The 20,936-nt window shown below is 43.4% G+C and overlaps 1 protein-coding gene across 1 annotated transcript in view; it reads left to right on the forward strand.

Moving 5' to 3' along the window:
- Nucleotides 1–20,936, forward strand: part of LOC146829045 (gamma-aminobutyric acid receptor subunit beta-4-like) — a 584,921-nt gene that overhangs the window by 88,976 nt on the left and 475,009 nt on the right. The window contains 1 exon segment of the mRNA XM_085606649.1: nt 16,480–16,547. Within this exon segment, the coding sequence (XP_085462775.1) occupies nt 16,480–16,547 (68 nt within the window).

Consider the following 20,936-nt stretch of genomic DNA (forward strand, 5'->3'; position numbering starts at 1 on the left):
ATTCCAGCCTCAGGGAGCGATGACTGTTATTAAGGGTCAAGCAGACCCTGGTACAGTACCTGATAGTCGCCAGATATAAAGACAGTGCAAGATGCAGGGGAAGTGAGGTGTCGGGGATGCAAGTGTGGTGTCGGTTCCTTACTGCAGTTCATGTCATTGGCACATCCGCGCTCAAGGAGAGTGCATTGCATGAAGAAGGTAAGGAATCACTGAGCAACTGAGGCAGCAGTTCCTGGCGGTGGTGCACAGTCAGGTAGTCACAAACGCCTGGGGACTTTGCTGGCACAGGGCAGTTGATGGGGCAGTTGCCAAGATGACCCTCAGTTACTTACTGCTGTGCGGGGTCAATGATAAAGAATGAGGTCAAGCATTGAGATTTTGGGTTTACGGCATTGAGGTCGACCACTGGGCCACCACTGCAGCACCAGAGTCGGAGCGGTGCATCACGGATGTCGTGGCACGATGCTCGAGACTCCCACATTGACGTTCTTCTGAGTGCTGCATTTTTGTCAGAGCCTGCATTGTAAGTCACAGTCATTGCGCTGTGCGGGGACCACATCTTTGGTGCAGGCAGCGGCACGGTGTCAAAGCTGCAGCAGTTGCCAGTTCTGAAGTTGCTCAACATTGGTTCGTCTTGTACCACAGGTACTCACTTCAAGGGCCCAGGAACGGGATTTGGTGCCACTTGGCAAGTAGGACTCTCAGCAAGGGAGTCCAGGTGCTACTGGTGAAGTCTTTGATTGTCCTGAGAGTTCCAACATGAGGCAAGCTCAGCTCAAGCCCTTGGAGAAACTTTAGAAAGCAGGATGTAGAGAGCAAAGTCCAGGCTTTTCATCCCCAGGACAGAAGCAGCAGGCAGCAAGCCAACACTGAAAAGCAATTACCAAAGTGGCAGTCCCTCCTGGCAGCACAACAGCTCTTCTTTCGTTCAGAATGTCCACAATCCAGAAGTGTTCTGAGTGTATAGTGTAAGAGGTCTAGTACTTATACCCAATGTGGCCGTAGAAGTAGGGAGACTTCATAGAAAGGTCTTTTTCATGCACATGACCCTGCCCTTCCTTTCCCTGGATCTAAACAAACTATGTGTACTGGCAACTTCTTAGTGTGAGGACAGGGACGACCATGTTCAGGTGCAAGTGTCCGCTCCTCCCACTACTCTAGCTCAAGAAGGCTCATCAACCTGGTGATGGGCCATCAGGATATGCAGTGCACAGCTCAGCTCCCAGTATGGGTAACTGTCACAAAATTCACAAAAGCCCAACTGTCACCCATCCCAGATGTGTATCCTTGGGGCAGGCAGAGGCACTAAGTAGTTAAGTAAGAAAATGCCAACTTTCTAAAAGCAAATGAAATGTTAGAACACGCAATACAATAGTGATCTGCAAATGTAAAGTTGTAGAGTGCTTCAGGAGTATCACTCTCTGATCGATGAGTGTAACGTAAATAGTCAATTGGTAGAGTTTCCTGATTAGGAGACGTCCCCCTGAGCACTGAGAGGGGCCCGTGAAAACGGGGTGACTAAATCTTCAATGAAAATGTTGTAAACAAAATGCAATAAAGTTGTAGCTTTTTGAAGCTGCTTATTCTTAATTTGATATTATGGCTTCAAGACTGCTCATCAAGTGATGTATTAAACCATCATACAATTCAAACATGTCTCCCGATGCATTTTGGACAGTGACGGCCCTTCGCCATGTGAAAGTATCTATGAAGTAAAATGAGCAGAGATATTTTGAAGACACCAAACACGAAAGATGGTTGACCATCAGCTTATACCCAGGTGCTCAATATGTTAAAACATAAGGTCTGCCAAAAGAATACGAGACTCAAGTAATTAGGCGAGAAGCAACTAAAGAGTTTGGACTTAAATATAGTCTGTATAAAAAAGGCTACGTGGTTGTTATAGACGTGCTGCAACATTTTTAAGATACATTGAAGATATTTTCATCTTATGGAAAGGATTACATGACAGTCTGATCAGTGCACTGAATGCTTTGAATACAATAAATGACAGAATTCAATTTACCTATGAGGTCAGCGAACATTCAATTGCCTTCCTTGATGTACATATCAGCAAAGTTGGGTTGAAGGTGACGGTCAATCATCTTTCGAGTTTGGTGTCTGTTGGACTTGGCCCTTTTTGGCTAAAGTTCCCTAAACATTTTGCCCTCCCCCTAGACCTTTTTTCTGACATGGTGTTGCCAACTTAGATGCTTTGGGCACTTTGCCACTGCTGATCAGTATCAAAGTGCAAGTGCTCCTTGTGTAAGGCGTAATCGTAATTGGTTGTCCATGATTGGTATGTTTGCCTTATTAGTAAAGTCCCTAAGTAAAGGGCACTATGTGTGCCAGGGCTAGTAATGCAAATACTACTAGTGGGCCTGCAGCACTAATTGTGCCCCACACAAGTAGCCCTAAAGAGAGAACTCAGGCCTTCCACTGCAGTGCCTGCGTGCAGTTTGTTAAACTGCCATGTTGTCCTGACAAGTGCACCCACTTGACAGGCCTCACCCTTCCCTTTCTATGCACATCAGACACCCTATGGTAGTTCTACGGTACCCCCCAGGGCAGGGTGCAGTGTACGTGAAAGGTAGGACATGTACGGAGGTGTGTACCATGTCCTAACAGTGAAATACTCTTGATTTTGGTTTTCACTGTTGAAAGGCTATCTTGCCCATAGGACAGAATGGGGAGGCTGTGTAATATGTTTCCAGCCTATCTTCCTATAGGCTTAAGATGGAGAGGTGAAGTTTAGTGTGCCTGAACTCACAATGTAATAACACATCTGTTTGTGAAGGTGGTTTTTGCATGGTGTGTTTAGAAGCCACTCTTTTAGAGGGTGCCTGGGTTTTTGTGTTCTAACATTTCTGTGTGTCTCTGCCTGGTTGTGGATTGACTGTCTGGTTTTGAATGTGATAGGCTCTGGGGAATGTCTTGACCCAGGGGAGGAGGTGAGAGAGCAACAGGCTGACCTGCATCTGGAGTGCAGGGGGATGAGTAGCCGCTGGAGGTGAAGAGGCCTTGGTTGCTGCCATAAAACAATTGCTCCATCTCCTGCTGAGTGATTAAGGATCCAGACCCCCAATATCAAAGGAAGAAGGTGTCACTGGCAGGGAGACACCCAGAACTGGTTTGGACAGGGGTCAGTGCCCCCCTGAACACAAAGACTTCAAAGACATTTAGGGGTATAACTATGAGAGCTGAAACCCCTGGACTTTGGAATGGAATGGAATGGAACTGTTCAAGACTGTAAAGGATTGAAACTACTTCGTGGTCAAGAGGAACCTCTGCCAAGGAAGAAACAGCTGAAGAGACTGACCCTTGCTGTGTGTTCTGGTGCTAGCCTGCAGTTTGCTGATTTAATGAAGGAGAGGCTAAAGGGACTTTTTTGTGTGCTGTGTCCCCCTGCTTGAAAGAACTTTGCTGTGTGCTGAAAGAACTTATCCCCAAGGGCCTGAGGAGAGCTGGCTCCCTGTTGTGGAAACTCAGGAGCACAAACGTTTCCAGGTGTGTCTCAGCGACTCTGTGTGCATGTGCTTTTTGCAGCCTGAGACCCTCGTAAGAATTGCCCTGTGATCGTGGGCACCTGGAGTCCAGGTGAGTCCCAGCGACGCTGTGTGCATGTGCTTGGTGTAGCCTGAGACCTTCATGAGGATTGTCCTGTGATCGTATGCATCCGGAGTCCAAGTGAGTCTCAGCGACACTGTGTGCATGTGCTTCATGCAGCCTGAGACCTTTGTGAGGATTGTCCTGTGATTGCGTACAACCGAAGCTCAAGTGAGTCTCAGCGACACTGTGTGCATGTGCTATTTGCAGCCTGAAACCCTCGTAAGAATTGCCCTGTGATCGTGGGCATCTGGAATCCAAGTGAGTCTCAGCAACGCTGTGTGCGTGTGATTTGTGCAGCCTGAGACGTTCCAGAGGATTGCCCTGGGACAGTGCACACCCGGAACTCAAGTGAGTTTCAGCAACGCTGGGTGCGGGTGCATCGTGCAGCCTGAGACCTTCATGAGGTTTGCCCTGTAAACCGTGCACACCCGGAGCTCAAGTGAGTCTCAGCGACGCTGTGTGTGTGTGCCCTGTTGCAGTCTGAGACCTTCGTCATTGCCATCAGCCCGGACCGGCATCCCCAGAGGAGCTGTGCTGTCGGCCCAAGCCTACTGTTACCAAGGAGGAACCTCGAACCATCTCCGTTGGGGGGGGGCCCGAGTTCCACTGCCCCAAATCAACAAAGTCGCATCGGAGGCCCAAGACACGAGGACAGGAGAGGAGAGTGAGGTCGCAATCCCCAGGTAACGCTCAGCGAGCGTGTGTCGCTGCCTGGTGCGGGGTGCGGGGTGCGGGGTGCGGGCTCCGAGAGAAACGCTCTCTGCCTTTCCCATTCTCGCAGCGCGAGCCTCCGCTCAAGATTGTATCACGACCCGTACTTGCCGAGGAGTGGCAGTACCGGGGCCGGAGTGTGGAGTGCACTTTGTTTTCCACCATACCCGTGTTGGGGGCATATTTTGGCAGTAGCTGACCGCGAGTCAGTAAGAGTGGCATAGAGACCGTCCAGAGCACCGCGATCGGTGCCGGAGGACATTATTGTTGGCATTACGAACTGCCTGATTGTTACATTATGCATTGCATTATTTTTGCATTATGAACTGCCTGATTGTTGCATTATGCATTGCATTTTTACATTACAAAGTTCCTGATTCTTGCATTACGAACTACATAGCATTGTATTAGGACTGCATTGGATCATCTAGAATTGCTCATTAATACTGCAAGAACCTACAAGGGCTTGCTGGCCTAATAACCGGCCAGGTGAAATATTACAAATACGCATATGTTGGATTTTTGTTGTGTGTCGTATATCTTTTTTATAAACGTATAATAGTTTTTTATGAAACTCGCGTGGAGTCCATTTGTGGTGTCATCATTGGGTTACTGGGAGCGTGGTTGCAAATACTTTACACATTTGCCTTGAAGATAAGCCTGGCTGCTCGTGCCAAGCTACGGAGGGGGTCAGCAGGGGCTATCTGAGAAGGTGTCCTTCCTTTCCCCGACTTAGAAGCAAGGGTCTTTAGTTGGACTAAGGTACCTACCTCAGCCAACTAGAGACACCCAGTTCTAGCAGTGTCCTTAAAATATCTATGCTCATTTTACTTCATAGATACTTTCCCCTAACAAAGGGCTGTAACTGCCCGAAATGCATCGGGAGACACTTTTGAATTGTATGATGGTTTAATACATCATTTGATGATCATTCTTTGGAATAAACAGCTTCAAAAGGCTACAACTTTATTGCATTTTGTTACAACATTTTCATTGAAGATTTCAACACCCTGTTTTCGCGGGCCCCTCACTGTGCTCACAGGGATGTCCACTAATCAGGAGACGCTACCAATTTGCAACTTTCTAAAAGTGGCATTTTCAGACCTGCTATTCAAAAATATACTTCACTAAAAAATATGCTTTTAAATTGTGAATCCAGAAACACCAAACTCCAATTTTCCATCTACTCATTGTGAGCCCAGAAACACCAAACTCCAATTTTCCATCTACTCCCGATTGGCAGATACGCTTGTAAGATGTTACAAGGCAACTCCAATGGTAACCTATAAGACATATCGGCCTTGCCAAAGTGTATACGAATTTAGCAGTTGTTCACTACCAGGACATGTATCATCCATATATACATGTACTACCTTTTAAATACATTGTACCCTGCCCATGGGGCTACCAGGGGCCTACCGTAGGGGTGCCTTACATGTAATAAAAGGGAAGGTTTGAGCCTGGTTAGTAGATGGACTTTCCAAGTCGACATGGCAGTTTAAAACCGCCCACACAGGGTCTGCGGTGGCAGGCCTAAGACATGTTTGAAAGGCTACTCCTGTGGATGGTATAATCCATGCTGCGGCCCACTAGTAGCATTTAAGTTGCAAGCCCTTGGCACACATAGTTCACTGCACTAGTGACTTACCAGTAAATCAAATACACATATCCTGGAGAAACCAAATACCATTCTGTTTTAGACACAAAACACACACACTTTAGCTCTAGTCAGCAGTGGTAAAGTGCCCAAATCCTAAAATCAGCAAAAATGAAGTCCAGCACACAGTCAAAAACAGGAGGTAGGAAGCATAAAAAAAGACACTAGAAGCCATGACTAAAGATACCAGGTCTAACAACCTGAAACACTGGGTTCTTTAAAAGGCATGGTCTGAGGGATTTAAAATGTGATAGAGAACCATTTGCTTTCCCAACCGTTCTTGGCTCACTTGTACACTAAATGGCAGGATGTACTACACATGGACTATATGGAGGCGGACTGAAGCGATGTTATCAGGGAACTGAACATGGGAATGTACAGAATTCATGAGTGAAGCTAACCCTTTTCAAGACACTCTAGGACTGGTATAGGATGCCCAACAAACTCCATTCTGCTAGTCTGCTACCCCATGCCGACTGCTGGTGATGTCACAGCTCTGATTCTGATATGATTCACATCGTCTACACCTGTCCTGAACTGAAGATGCTCTAGTCCTCAAGTCGAATCACACTGACTACCACGCTGGACATGTCCGTCCCTCTCTCGTTCAGAGCCTAACCATTCTGCATGACACAGCTGACCTACCTACACTTACTAACTCTACAAGATGCTTATGTTGGCAACCCACACGGCAGCAAAGATGTGCATTTTGCGCCACTGGGGCTCCCCCCAAAAGCCAACCCATTTGGAATGGCTTACGGGAATGTAAAAAAAAACAACATATGAACGTCTTATAGGATTCTGGTCAGGACAGAGACATTTGCCCAGGTGTAGGGCTTATTCCTTGATGCATCCGAGACCGATGTTACCCGAGAGGTCAACAGGGATTAACCATAAACTGAACACTTAGACCGAAGTCCATGGGCCGGCAGGCCTAAACATCCCCTCCTCCTGTGCCCCTTCCCCCTGCCCAATACTACAACTTCCTCCCGGGGAACAACCTTTACAACGCAACTTTTACAACGCACTACCTTTACAACGCATTTTTTACAACGCATAATCCATTACAACGCATGACATTACAACGCATGACACTACAACGCATTTTTAAAAACTACCTTTACAACGCATTCCATTACAACGCATACTACCATTACAACGCATACCATTACAACGCATAATATTACACTACACTATCCAACACTTACCCTACTGTTGCACCCCCTGGAGTTAGAATAGTAATTTTTACCCCTATACTATCCAACACTTACCCTACTGTTGCACCCCCTGGAGTTAGAATAGTAATTTTTACCCCTATTCTATCCAACACTTACCCTACTGTTGCACCCCCTGGAGTTAGAATAGTAATTTTTACCCCTATACTATCCAACACTTACCCTACTGTTGCACCCCCTGGAGTTAGAATAGTAATTTTTACCCCTATACTATCCAACACTTACCCTACTGTTGCACCCCCTGGAGTTAGAATAGTAATTTTTACCCCTATACTATCCAACACTTACCCTACTGTTGCACCCCCTGGAGTTAGAATAGTAATTTTTACCCCTATACTATCCAACACTTACCCTACTGTTGCACCCCCTGGAGTTAGAATAATAATTTTTACCCCTATACTATCCAACACTTACCCTACTGATGCACCCCCTGGAGTTAGAATAGTAATTTTTACCCCTATACTATCCAACACTTATCCCACTGTTGCACCCCCTGGAGTTAGAATAGTAATTTTTACCCCTATACTATCCAACACTTACCCTACTGTTGCACCCCCTGGAGTTAGAATAGTAATTTTTACCCCTATACTATCTAATACTTACCTTAAATGCAATTTAATATTATGCGTTGTAATGGTATGCGTTGTAAAGGTATTATGCGTTGTAATGGAAATGCGTTGTAAAGGTAGTTTTTAAAAATGCGTTGTAGTGTCATGCGTTGTAATGTCATGCGTTGTAATGGATTATGCGTTGTAAAAAATGCGTTGTAAGTGCATGCGTTGTAAAAGTGTGCGTTGTAACGTCATACATCCCTTCCTCCCACTCTCTATTACCCACCATCTACCACACCTCGTCATCTCACTATATCACCCTCTCCCATGGTACCAAACCTGGCTATCTGGCATGCGTCCTCCCTGTTAAAGTTCACATAGTTACTACACCTGTGGTTTGGGCCTATATGTTGTCACTTTATGGACCCCAGTTGTATTGCTCCAATAGTTCCTCACAGCATGCTATACTTTATTGTACCCCAGGAATGGTATGATTGAGGTGTTACTTGGCACAACTGTGTACTGATCATTGTATATCTCCACATTTCCCTGCTGCCAGCCGCTCATTGACCGATGCTTCCTTCTGTAGTCCTATGTGTCAAGCTGGGGCTCAAGGTTTAGAGCTCTAGGCAGCTCAAGCCCATGGTCTCAGACCACTTATGTTACCATGACTGCTGAAGTTTGTATTTCTGCTCAGAGCTCGTTTCTACCTCACTGGTCGGGCTGTATTACTACTGGATTGTACTTTTACTTTGCTTCCAATAAATAATGACAGCACACAAAACATCCCTTAAAGGCTACAAGCAGTAGGAGACCAATGACTGGCTTCATCAGCCTTTGGGTGTCCTTGAGAAGAATCAGTCCCACAGGTGGGGAGTCTCTTGTGATCAAGGACCCCTAAACTGTTCCTAAGTAGATGGAGGGGAATCTCAGAACAAAATGAAACATGGTGGGCATGGTTCAGCTCCAAAAATGTTCTACAACTATCGCCCTCACAGTCTGCCTGCACGAAACGATGTGCTAAAGTCCCTGTGCGTAAGCAGCGATAGAAGAGGCAATAGGCCTGCTCAGGTTTTGAGGGAGAATTACCTGTACACCCCACGCACTCTACAGTTGCCACTGTGTTGCCTTTCTTTCCCAAGCACGTGGCACCATCCCTGGTGTAGTACCTTTCATAGCACTAGCATTACTAGTGGGGAATCTTACACATGCGTATTGCAATAGTCACACCTATTGGTTGTCTTACATGGTGTGGTCAAACATAGGACTTTGTGAGCCATTGCCAATTTTTCAGGGTACCACACATAAAATATACTTGAATTCAGGCGTTATGAATGGAGCTTATTTATATGATCAGTAGATGTCTGCCAAATCCGCTCTGATTTCAGCCCTCTGGCCATACGTTATAAATAGCTGTTGTACATATTTTATTAACTGTGTTTTAGATGCAAACACAAGCACTAATTCCCTACCATGCTGGGTATATGGTGTGCAATGCGAAAATTATATCACCTAACTTTATTTACACACTGTAGCATTAGCATCAATGACAAATATGCATGATAATGCACACTCATATGTACTAAAAAATTATACAGGTCATTTTCAGGAACCAAATTGTTTCAAAGTATAAAGCTTATTCCCGAATTGGGATTGACCATATCAGCCTCCCAGCAACATTGTGACTTTTTAATGGCACTGACATAAGAGACAGAAATAAGAGACAAGTGAGTCTGGCAGTCTTCATGATTAACCAACTTTGCCACTCAAATATATTCATGTTTAAACATATGCTAATAGGCAAAGCCTTCTGAATAGGCATGAGAAGTCGCTATTTAACGACTGATGCAACTAAATTATGACAGGCAGAGGATATTAGGAGAATGGAAGGAATTCAGGTGTTAGGATCCATGGAAACTTTGTAGAAAATGCAAGGGAACAAATACCAGTTAAGGGAAGAAAGCTCAGGACATCTTTATAGTGGAAACTTCCTCTTAGGTATAGCACTGTATTGAGAAGGTCACACATTAACAATGATGTCCTCTAATATATGTGCTGACTCCCGACTAAGGAAAATGTATCATGCGTATTTGCCCGGTTCATATTTTGCATAAAGTGGATCTCTTCAGCATGAGAGGAGTCGAGGCTGATAAAAACAATGTATGCATTGGAGCAATATGCCATCTGTGTCAAAATTCCAGTTTTGCATGTTTCCTCATTAGTGACACAAGTTACATTACCCTCTTGTCCCGCCCTCGCTGTAATTCTTTACACATGAGGCAGCTCATTCTCTGGAGACACCCATTCCAATCAATTCAACTGAAATAAAAGGCCCTCTTCACACCAATCCTTTATGTTTGTGTCTTTGAGACACTCTTACCTGCCACTGGTTGCAGAAGCCATATTTAAATAATACTGTGCTTTGGATTTTAGGATTGTTTTCTGTCCACTTGCGGGGAAAGGTTGGACAGTACCAGGTAAAGCAGAGAAAAATTCCTGACTGTGAGGAGGTGGATCCGGGTGCTTGCTGGAGCAGCTGAAGTAGCGGGGGCTGCGCTTCCAGGGCAAATGGAGCAACAGGGTTGAGCTGGAATACTATGTTGCAGTGGAGGCGCAGGGCTCTCTCGCAGACCAAGACAGCATGCATGGCAGGGGTACCTTGCCCGGTCTGGGCATGTATTCCTCTAATTCTTTATCCTTTCAGCTGCCTACTATTGAAGAGGAGGGACTGGTGTTTCCATCCACAAATGTAATTGTTTTATGTTGAGAGGGACAGACTATTGGTCTTTCTCTAACCTTTCTGTGGGAATTTTCACACAGTATCACTGTCTTTCTTCACCAGTTTCTGGTTAGCCATGGAAGGCAAAAGGTCATATTCTATCTACTTCTTCTAATGATTAGGGTCCAATTCCAGCTAGAAGATCTAGGTCATCAGACCCCAGGTGTCCCACCACAGACACACTGTGTCTGATGGCACAGGTGGAGATCTCATAGATGATTGAGAGGGCAGTTACCAAGGCAATTGCAGACAAACCTAAATATAAGTCCAAGAAAGCAAATGTGCTGCCTCATCTTCACCTTAAGATTGTTCTCCCTTGGATGCGGAGACCTAACAACTTCTTCTGGGAAATATATCAGATGGAAGGAGATGCTGCATTTTATGTCCCATATTTAAGACCATTTAGGCTTTCCACCTTTTCAGTCGGAGGACGAACAGAGTGTATTTACGCAATTTGCTAAGCATTTTGCTTTGGCAATACCCTTCAATGGAAAAATTAAGGATTTGGTACTGGGTAAATGGAAGGATGTGGGCAGAGCGAATGTTCCTAGCTTACACCAGAAAACGTATATGCACGAGCATGCAGTGCAATCTATATCCCGCAACATCAAGGTAATTGCTATTCTAGTCACCATGATAGGTAGAACTTCCATAAATACTGAGGATTGTGCTGCGCATGATCCAAAAGATAGAAAGGTGGGCAGCGCATTAAGTAAGGTATTTGCAGCAACGAATTTAGCATTGAAGACCAGAATTAATTCTGTTTATGTAGTGCAATTTGTTATCAAAGACTTTGACAATATATCAGTAGCCATCCAACTAGGCACTGAATGCTTGGAATTGTTTGTGGCAATGGAACAGTAGACTAAACTGCTGGCAGACCAATATTCGGATGTAATCACAACAACGGCTCAGTAGTGTTTCTCAGATTTTGAAAGAAAAATACTGCTGGAAATTGGGTTGCTGGGTGGCAGAGGCATGCACCCTGTCCAAGCAGGAACCACAATCCTTTTGTTCCTTTGAATTGGGGGAGACTTCGAATGACACTTTCAACTGCACAGAGGTCTATCCTTCCTGCCCTGGCTCCAGACTCACTATGGGGGACCGGGGTATGCAGCCCTTTGTGTGGGGGACAGGACACAGCCTATTCAGGTGTAAGTGTGAGGTTGTACCAGGCTCCTCCCTCCTATCTCTCAGGAAGACCCATCAAGACACACCTCAGCTCTTTGTGTGTGGCTGTCTAGAGGAAATACACAAAGCCCAGCTGTCACCCAACTCAAACTGAACAGAGACAGGCAGCAGGCACCAAATGGCTTAAGTAAGTAAATGCCAACTTTCTAAAAGTGGCATTCGCTAAACTGTACTTTAAAATCCAACCTCACCATAAATTGTGATTTTAAATTGTGAGTCCAGTGACACCAAACTTGAAAAGTCTATCTCTTCACAATTGGGAATCACACTTAAAAGATGTAATACGTTAACCTCCATGTTATCCTATGGGAGAGATAGGGCTTGCAGTAGCGAAAAACAAAATGTAAAGTTTTTTACTACCAAGACATGCAAAACTTGTAAACTTGTTTTAAAGACATTGCTCCCTGCCCTGTGGGTTAGACAGGGTCTACCTAAGGGGTTATTTATATTTATAAAAATCAGAGCTTTAGGCCTGGCAAGAGGTTTATCTTTTCAGTTCGAAGTGGCAGTGTAAACCTGCACATTCAGGCCCTGAAATGGTATGCCTGAGCCATGGATAAAGGGCAACTTAAGTGGGTGGCACGATAAGTGCTGCGGGCCCACTAGTAACATTTAATTTACCAGCCCTGGGCACATGTAGTGCACTTTACTATGAACTTATAAGTAAAGTAAATATCCCAATTGGTTTTAAGCTAATATTACCATGTTTAGGGGAGAGAGCACAAGCACTTTAGCACCGAGTAGCTGTGGTAAACTGCACAATCAAGGATTACTTTTCTTTCAATAAAGACCATTGTTGGGGGTTAAACAGTCAACTGCAGTTCCCTATGCCTGTTATTGCTTGTTAGCTCCCTTTTGGAAGGAATTCAAGTGAGAAAGGAATGAGGAGGTAATGATATGATTACTTACCTGGTAATTCCATTATTCAGAGTCATACTCTCTCGCTTATACATGGTTCCTTCCCATCCTCCCTCCAGGGGCCAGAACAACTGAGTTGTTTTAGTCTGTGCTTTGCAACCAATCAGGAGGATTGGTGGGGGAAGGGCCTTTTATTTCAGCTATTTGATTGGAATGGGTGCCTTGAGAGTCAGAGATGCCTCATGTGCAATGAATTTAAGTGAGGCAGTAGGACTTGGAGTAATGCAATTAATGGGTAAGTTGTTTGGGCATTCTTAATTCTTTTCAAGTTGATCATAGGCTAGTCATTCAGCATAATTGTTTGCCTGTACTACTTCAAAGACACGTATCCACAAAATAGCCCCGTTGAGCCTTCTAGCAAGTGTGCTACGTGGTTCTCTGATTAGATATAGAATTTCCTACTTCTACAGCATGTACAATGAGGGAAGCAAGTAAACATTTTACAATATTTCTCTAATGATGTAATGTAATTAAACTTGGCTCTACTTCAATATGTGATTTCAAATTACAAGTTTATTAGGATTATATACAAGATTGCTGGTCTGCATTCATCACAAAATGTTTGTATTGTATTGCAATTTGATCAATATAGCACGTAAGGCATTGAAGTGCTTTATTGTGAGTAGCACTACTCCATAACCCTATGTTAGTGGTTAATCCACTGGTTTGTCACGTGGCCCATAGGGACATTGTCGTTTTCACTAAGTTAGCATGAGCACGCTGGAGCGGATGAAACGACAATGTCCCTATGGGCCATGTGACAGGTTATTTGCTATTTTATATTACTGGTCATTGGGTTAGACCTATGCTCTCAGGAAACTGTTAGAGGCATTTCCCCCAGTTTCTTGAGGTAGACTGAGTTAATAGGATTTAGGTGGGATTATTAGAGAGTATTCATGCAATGGGAAATTGAATAAACAGATAGAGTAGGTTGGATGGCAAGGAGAGATTGAATGTAGGAGGAGATTGTGATAAAAAGTGAATGATTAGGTAGACTAGAAAATGTTAAATATTGTTATACTGCAAGGAATGTTATTTGTGAGGAGAGGTATGGTTAGGTTGCTGAAGTATAATAGAGAGTGAGTCAGATAGGCATGTGACAGAGAAGGCTACACTCATAGGTGTTAAGGTATGCAGAGAATAAACTCTTAGGAGAGGATCATTGAATAGAAGGAAAGGAGAGAGAATAATCACTAACTATGAATCAATGTAAATTTCCGTGCACAGTTTTAGGAATATGGTGGGGTGGTTTTGACAAAGTATGTAATCAGAGGATGTATAAAGAGTATAAGGAAATGTTGAGGGTTGTTACCTGAGGGTAAGTGCTATATGCTGTTTCCTATTTGGTTGTTTTGTTTGGATTGCGTTGGCACAATTTGTTTATTTTTAGGTTATATAGAGATCAAATAATATTTAGATTCTTGTGACTACACTTGATTTTTTGTTTGTTATATGAGGTATGAAGTTATGTCTTATATTCAGATAGCTGGTAGCCATTTAGATTCATCTAGTAAGATTTAGGATTTGCTTTGAATTATTTTGTTATGTATTATAGTGAGACAGATGTATGGATGGGGTCCTCTCTGAAAATAGTAAGGGGTTGTTGGTAAATCAAGGCTGCTGTTTTTAGTGTGTCTTAATTTTAGGGGGTCCTCCAAGGGCATCTGTTAGTAGGTACAGAGGTCAGAAATTGAGATCATTCATATTCTCTGTTGAATCATGCTGGGAATAAACGGGTCTTAACCATTTTTCTGAATGCTATGTGAATCTGTGTGGCTCTGGTCTTTGCTGATGGGTGATTCCATAGTTTTGTAGCTTGAATGGAAAACGTAATGGCATCAATATTTTCCTTCTTGTAAGTAGAAATTATTAAGCACAGTCCCTACCTAGAGCATTTGTTCGTGGAGTGGGAGTATTTGTTAATTTTCTTGCACCCGAGAGCCAATGTAACACCTCAGGACTGTTGAGACATGGGTTCATATAGTTACACTAAGAAATAGTCTTGCTGCTGGGTTTTGTATGCGTTGGAGCCTTGTGATAGTGCAAGCAGCATGCTTTTGTATAACCAATTAGCATAGTCAAGTTTGGAGTGGATGAGTGGATGAGTGATCGTTTTTAGGACTCCAAGAGGAGGAAATATTAGTCTAAGTGTTTTCATCATGTAATATGTTGCTTGAGACAGCCTGTCCGCTTGAGTAATAAAGTGTCAAAGAATCAAAGAAGATTCACAGATATCTCATATCTTCAGCAACGTTTGACAGAAGTCCCAGTTCATCTAGCTAGAAAGGTAGATGATCATAATTTTCCCATTCACCACTGGTCAATAGTTCATATTTTGAAGCATTTACCTTGAGGTGATTCTGCACTGTCCATTGATCTACAGGTTTAAGGCATTTGTTGAGTTCTGATGTTACAATGTTTACCAGTTTGAGAATTATCTGAGTGCCATCTGCATAGTTGTAGCTGATGTGTTTAAAACTGTGGATACGTTTTAGTAGTGGTTTCATGTATATGTCAAAAAGTAGAGATGGGATGTTAGATTTGTGTGAAATTCCTGTTTTAGTGAAGCAAGGATTTGAATAAAAATGGTGTGTGATTCAGGTAGGGCCTTTTGTTTAGGTATGGGGTAATCCAATTGAGATTGATGCCATCCATACTGACTTCTTTCAATCTGAAAGTAGTGTATCATGGTGTAAGGTGTCAAAAGCTGCTGAGCAGTCCAAGAGTAGTTATGCAGCTACACCATTTTTGTCAACTGTGTTTTTTGTTTCACCTCATATTGCGATGAGGATGGATTCGGTCACTCTTCCTGGCCATAATCCTTTATATAAGTCTGAGAGTAGTTTGTTTCCCTCTGTGAATTCTGAGGTCAGGGAAAAGGCTCCGGTTGCCACAAGTTTACTTAGGAAAGGTATATTAGAGATTAGTCTATAGCTTTTGGGGTCCTGGGGGTCCAAGATATTCTTCTTCAGTAGTAGATGTATGTATGAATTCTTCAATATCTCTGGGAAACTCCATGTGTTTAAGAAGCTAATGATAACTTATCTCGATGTGTAAAGCGTTCTGATACCTTTGGGTCTAGCTAGCGCTATATAAAACCTATAAATATAAATATAAACATATCTGACTGGGACAGAGGCAGATGTTGATTGAGGAACCTGTTTAAAAATTGTTGTGGGCACGGTTCTGAAGGGAAGTGGCTGGGCTGCAGATTTTAGTAGGTCTACTAATTTGAAATTGTAATTTATGAGAAGGAAGACGCTGTGCCTCAAGATTTTAGCAGGTCTATAGATCCTAAGGCTCTAATTTCTTACAAGAATGCTATAGATTGAGATTGTTTATTTGTTGTAATAGTTTTTGATTGTGTAAATAGGTGGGCAGTTGTTTCTCCTGTTTGTTAGCTAAGACTACGGTATGTCTACTTCATTGTTGCTAAGTTTTTGCATACGTTTTGGAAAAGTGGTGAGGAGGTTGGGCAACTCTATTAGTTATGAGATTTTATGGATTGCCTTGGCTTGGCCTTTGATATTGTCGATCCTCCTTCAGTAGTGGATTTTATTGTCCTTCTTTTTGTGTGATATGGACAGTCTTTTGTGTCTGTGTAGATGCATTTTGCCTTGAGAGTTCGTGGATTTGAGCCAATTGCATTGAAGTGTTGAAAATTGTCCTTTTATCCTTTACAACTCTTCATTCATTCGTGTGGCCCTCTCTTCTTTTTGATTGTATTGCAGTAATTCATTATGTCTGAGCTTACAATAAACAAAAACATTATCTAGGTATTTCCAGTGTGTTTTTGCTCACAGTGTAACACTATCACTTTTATTTCAGGGCCACCGGTGACAGTGGGAATGAGCATCCACATCTCCAGTATTGACCAGATTTCAGAGGTCAACATGGTAAGTCCCTGGAATTATTTGAAAGAATGTTTCCATTGTATGCATTAACTTCTTTGAGGCAGAGATGCCATATGGTTGCTATTTGATGCATTCTATTACCTGCAACCCCGGACAAGCAGTGCTAAAGCCAAAAAGCTGAGCTATAATGTGTTAGCCCAAGTAAAAACATGAATACATAAATGGTGTTTGCCTGAGCACTCACATGAAAGTCAGACTTAGTTGTTTTGCTAATGACTGTGTATATTATTTTGTTATGGTGGCTGATGAAAAGCAGCAGACAATGTCAAGAACAATGGATTCCACCTTTCCACCATGATCATATGCTGTGTTGCATTGGGTTGTGTTTGCATGCCTGAGATAGGAAAGCTCTGGCACACTGATACAAAGGACTGGTTTCCTCAACACACTTCCCATAATCCATCCTCCTTGCACACATTTTCTGCCACATTTGCAGACTTTGACTAAAAGAGCTTTGTGATTGAGTAGTAGTGCATCAAATGTTGTTGGAAGAAAAAAGGCACAAAAGAAAGGAAGGAAGCAAACAGGACAAAACGCAGGCAAGGAGAGAGGACTGAGGAAAGAATACTGTTTTTCTTTTGCTGTTTACAGCACCAGACACTCAAACTACTGAACAGTCTTTCCAAGCAACAATGTTTCAAATAGACACAAATGCTGATGTCAAGTATGAGTTGGAAAGGCACAATGACAAGAGTCAGGGTGGGCATGTCATGAATCTTTGCACTTTTGTTGCTGCTGGTTATGCTTGCTGCTCCACACCAGAGCTCACAGACCTCACAACCACAAGCCTTGATGGTTCCCTTTGCCCTCTTCCACACATGACACCAGTAGTGAAATATATGGCTAGAGGCTTGTGAGAGCAGTAGCTTTAAATATGATAGAGAGAAGGAAAGTGGGAAAGAGTACAAATCAGCACCCAATTCTGAGGCCTCTGTTCCAGTGCCTTTCTGTTTGCCCCAGTACTCTGGTGAATCTTGAAGTTTCTAAAACATATAGAGCTGCTCTGAAGTATGCTACCTCAGAAGGAAGTGGTGGTGGGTGCACCTGTATCCAAGCTGCCACACACTTCAGACAATTACAGCGGGAGTCAGGGCACCTTCCTTATGCCACAGCTGTGTTACTGCACCACCATGTTTCCTCCACAGACGCCCCACTTTCCCAATGCAGCCCTGATACAATAAACAGTGCCATAGTCAAGATAAGTGTTTGTGTGGCTGTGCATAGCTAAGCAGCAATCATGGACATTAACTACTTTTGCTGTAACTTCAAGATGTAACACCACAAAATGTAAACACCCACAAAATGTTGTGTGCTGATACCATAAGATGACAGACACCCCTGCTTGAGCCAAAGTCTAAAGCTGGCTCATTCACGCATGCCAGAGGCTGAAGGGCGCTGACACAGGTTCCTTTTCTATATACAGTATGTTTTGTTGACAGTAGCTCTGGCAAACAGCTAAAAGTGTCTGTTATAAGACCTAGAAAATCCACTGTGATGTATTTCAGAAAGAGCCTGAAGATGCCTTTCCTTCTACTCAAAATGCCAAAATTATCGAATGCAAGTGGGTGCGTAGACCTAAGATGGGAATTGAAAAATAATCAAAGTGATGACCATATGTACATTTAAAACAAATGCTGTTTTCAATGATATTCAACACTGATTTGAACATTCAAATATCCCAAAGATTTGACCCATCAGGGCATATAAACTAAATCCAAAAACTGAAAAAGTTCTAAGATTGAGCTGCAACAGGAAGCAAGCATTGCCAATGCCAACATGTCTCGCTTATCAATGAACCTGACTTTTCAGTCAATAATGGTATTTAGAAATACAGGGTCTCATTTATAAGGCCCCTTGCACTGCTGGAATGTCACGTTTTGTGACGCTCCTGTGGCAAAAGAGCCAAGAGCCTGCTCCATATTTACCAGGCAGCACTAAGCCACTTTTTTGGCTTAATTCTGCCTTGCAAATATCGTTACCTTTTCTGCGTTAAAGGGGCTTGCAATGGATGTTGCTGGGGCATTCCCAGCAACATTCATGGCTTTTTGACACTGCCCCAGATTCACAAGAAATTGCCAGAAACGTATGCTTCCCTAGGGGAGTCGTAAGGGAGGGACAACGAGGAGCAATATCTTAATTTCTCCTAATTGTTCCTTTTTCAATGTGTTCTGTATTTTGCAGCACACATAGAAAGAGGAAAAAGCCTCTTGTGATTGTTTTTGTGCACGAAGGTTTCCCTTACTGCACAAAAATAATGATCCCTGCAATGCAGGCATCCTTGCACCATGGTGCAAAGGTGCTTGCGTTGGCGCATGGCAGCCCATTTTGCACCGACACAGGGGAAAAGAACAAGAATGTGCCATATCTGAAAGATAGGGTACATCCCTGCCCCTTTCTTTTGCCATAGGGCAGCGCGTCAGGAAGGCCTGCTGTGCTGCCCTATGGCAAAACCTCATGAATGAGGCCCTAAGTAAGCAACCACACATGCAGTCTGTCACGAGTCCTTGCTATTATTCATATATTCATCCACCCACGGATACATTCTTGTAGTTCTCCTCTTACTCAACCACAATAAAACACACACAAACTCAACAAAATATGCTAGATAAGTTCAAAGAATAAAAATCAAAAAAAGAAAACATGCTTCCACCTCAACATAGTGGGCATATGTTTACAATAACAATTAAGATTAAACACAGCTGCAGGTGGTCGCCCTCCAGTTGTATTCTACATAGCGTATTATTCTTGTAAACTTTCAGCATGGATGCCATATTAAGAAACAACATATTGGACATATTGGAATGATAAAATATGTTATGTTATATGTTATGTTTTATATAATTTGTAGAGCGCATGGCTGCCCCAGCAAAGGGGCGTCCCAGCGCTAATCACAGACAGCAAAAGGAAGACCGGCAGAGCCAACACCCCAATCCATTAATTAGAGAACAGATAGGTTTTTATAGCCTTACGGAAAGCTATATGATCATAAATGCATCTAATGTTCACCGGGAGGGAGTTCCAAAGTTTAGGAGCTAAAGTTCGAAACAAACGTCCTCCGGCTCTGGCTTTCTTAACCTGCGGTATAACCTCCAGGTGTTGATTAAAGGAGCGCAAGAGACAGGATGGCGTGTACGGTGTAAGAAGTTCTGCAAGAATTTCTGGGGATTGGAAGTTGAAAATCCAGTGAGTAATACACAGAGTTTTAAAAAGAACATGCTTTTCCACAGGGAACCAATGGAGTCTATTTATGAATTCTGAAATATGGCAAGTTCTGGGGAGCCCAAACAACAGTCGAGCTGCCACATTCTGTATTCTCTGTAGGCACTGTGTCTCTGCTCTATTAACTCCCAGATATAGAGCGCTAGCATAGTCCAGCCTAGAAAATATGGTAGCCTGGATGATGACCTGCTGGATTTTGGTCTCAAAAAAGCCTACAGAGCTTTAAGACCTCGAAGGAGTCCGAAACCAACTCTGGCCACAGCCTTCGTTTGTGGCTGGAAGGAAAGGGCAGAATCAAACCACACGCCCACATTTTTAACTGTTTGCTTAGGTGAGGGTGAAGAACCAAGAAAGAACAGAAGGCCACGATTGCTCACTCCACAAATGTGTGTTTTTTCTCACCAGCAAGATCTGTGATTTGGTGGCGTGAAGTTGAAGGCAATTTGATGTCATCCAGTTCGCGACCTCTGTTAGATCCTCTCTAAACTCAGCAGCATCCAGGTTGGAGTTATTAGACAGAGCAATCACTAACTGTGTGTCATCTGCTTAGGAGACAACAGTCAGGCCTCCATCTTTTGCTAGGCCTCTATCTTTTGCCAATGCTGCCAAGGGCCGGATATAAATGTCAAAAAGGGTTGGACTCAGGGCAGAGCCCTGTGGAACACCCTGGCGGACACTGTGACTCTGAGAGCAGAAAGGGGGCTGATCACTTGCAAAGATCTTTCCGAAAAGAATGAGGAAAGCCACCCCAGGGCAGTGCCACTGATGCTGATGTCCTCCAGGCGCTGCAGAAGAATCTGGTGAGACACAGTGTCAAATGCAGCACTTCAGTCTAATAAAATCAGAGCAGAAGTGCCTCCAGAGTCCAGAGAGTGCCGTAGATGTTCAGTGACCGCCAAGCGAGCTATCTCAGTACTATGACACGGACGAAAACCATTCTGAGAAGTGTCCATCATATTGTAGGTGTCAAAGTAACTAGAGAGAATAGAATTGATGTAAGCTTTGGTGATTTGGGCCATCAAGAGGGAGAAGGGAAATAGGGAAAAAAAACAATGATACACTTTGAACAATACAATTAGAAAATGGTCACCTGATTTAAACACAGTGACCACGCCAAATGTGGCATACTGCAAATAGAATGCAAATGGAATG

This window comes from Triturus cristatus, chromosome 5_2 (assembly GCF_964204655.1).
Source record: "Triturus cristatus chromosome 5_2, aTriCri1.1, whole genome shotgun sequence".
Taxonomy (NCBI): Eukaryota; Metazoa; Chordata; class Amphibia; order Caudata; family Salamandridae; genus Triturus; species Triturus cristatus.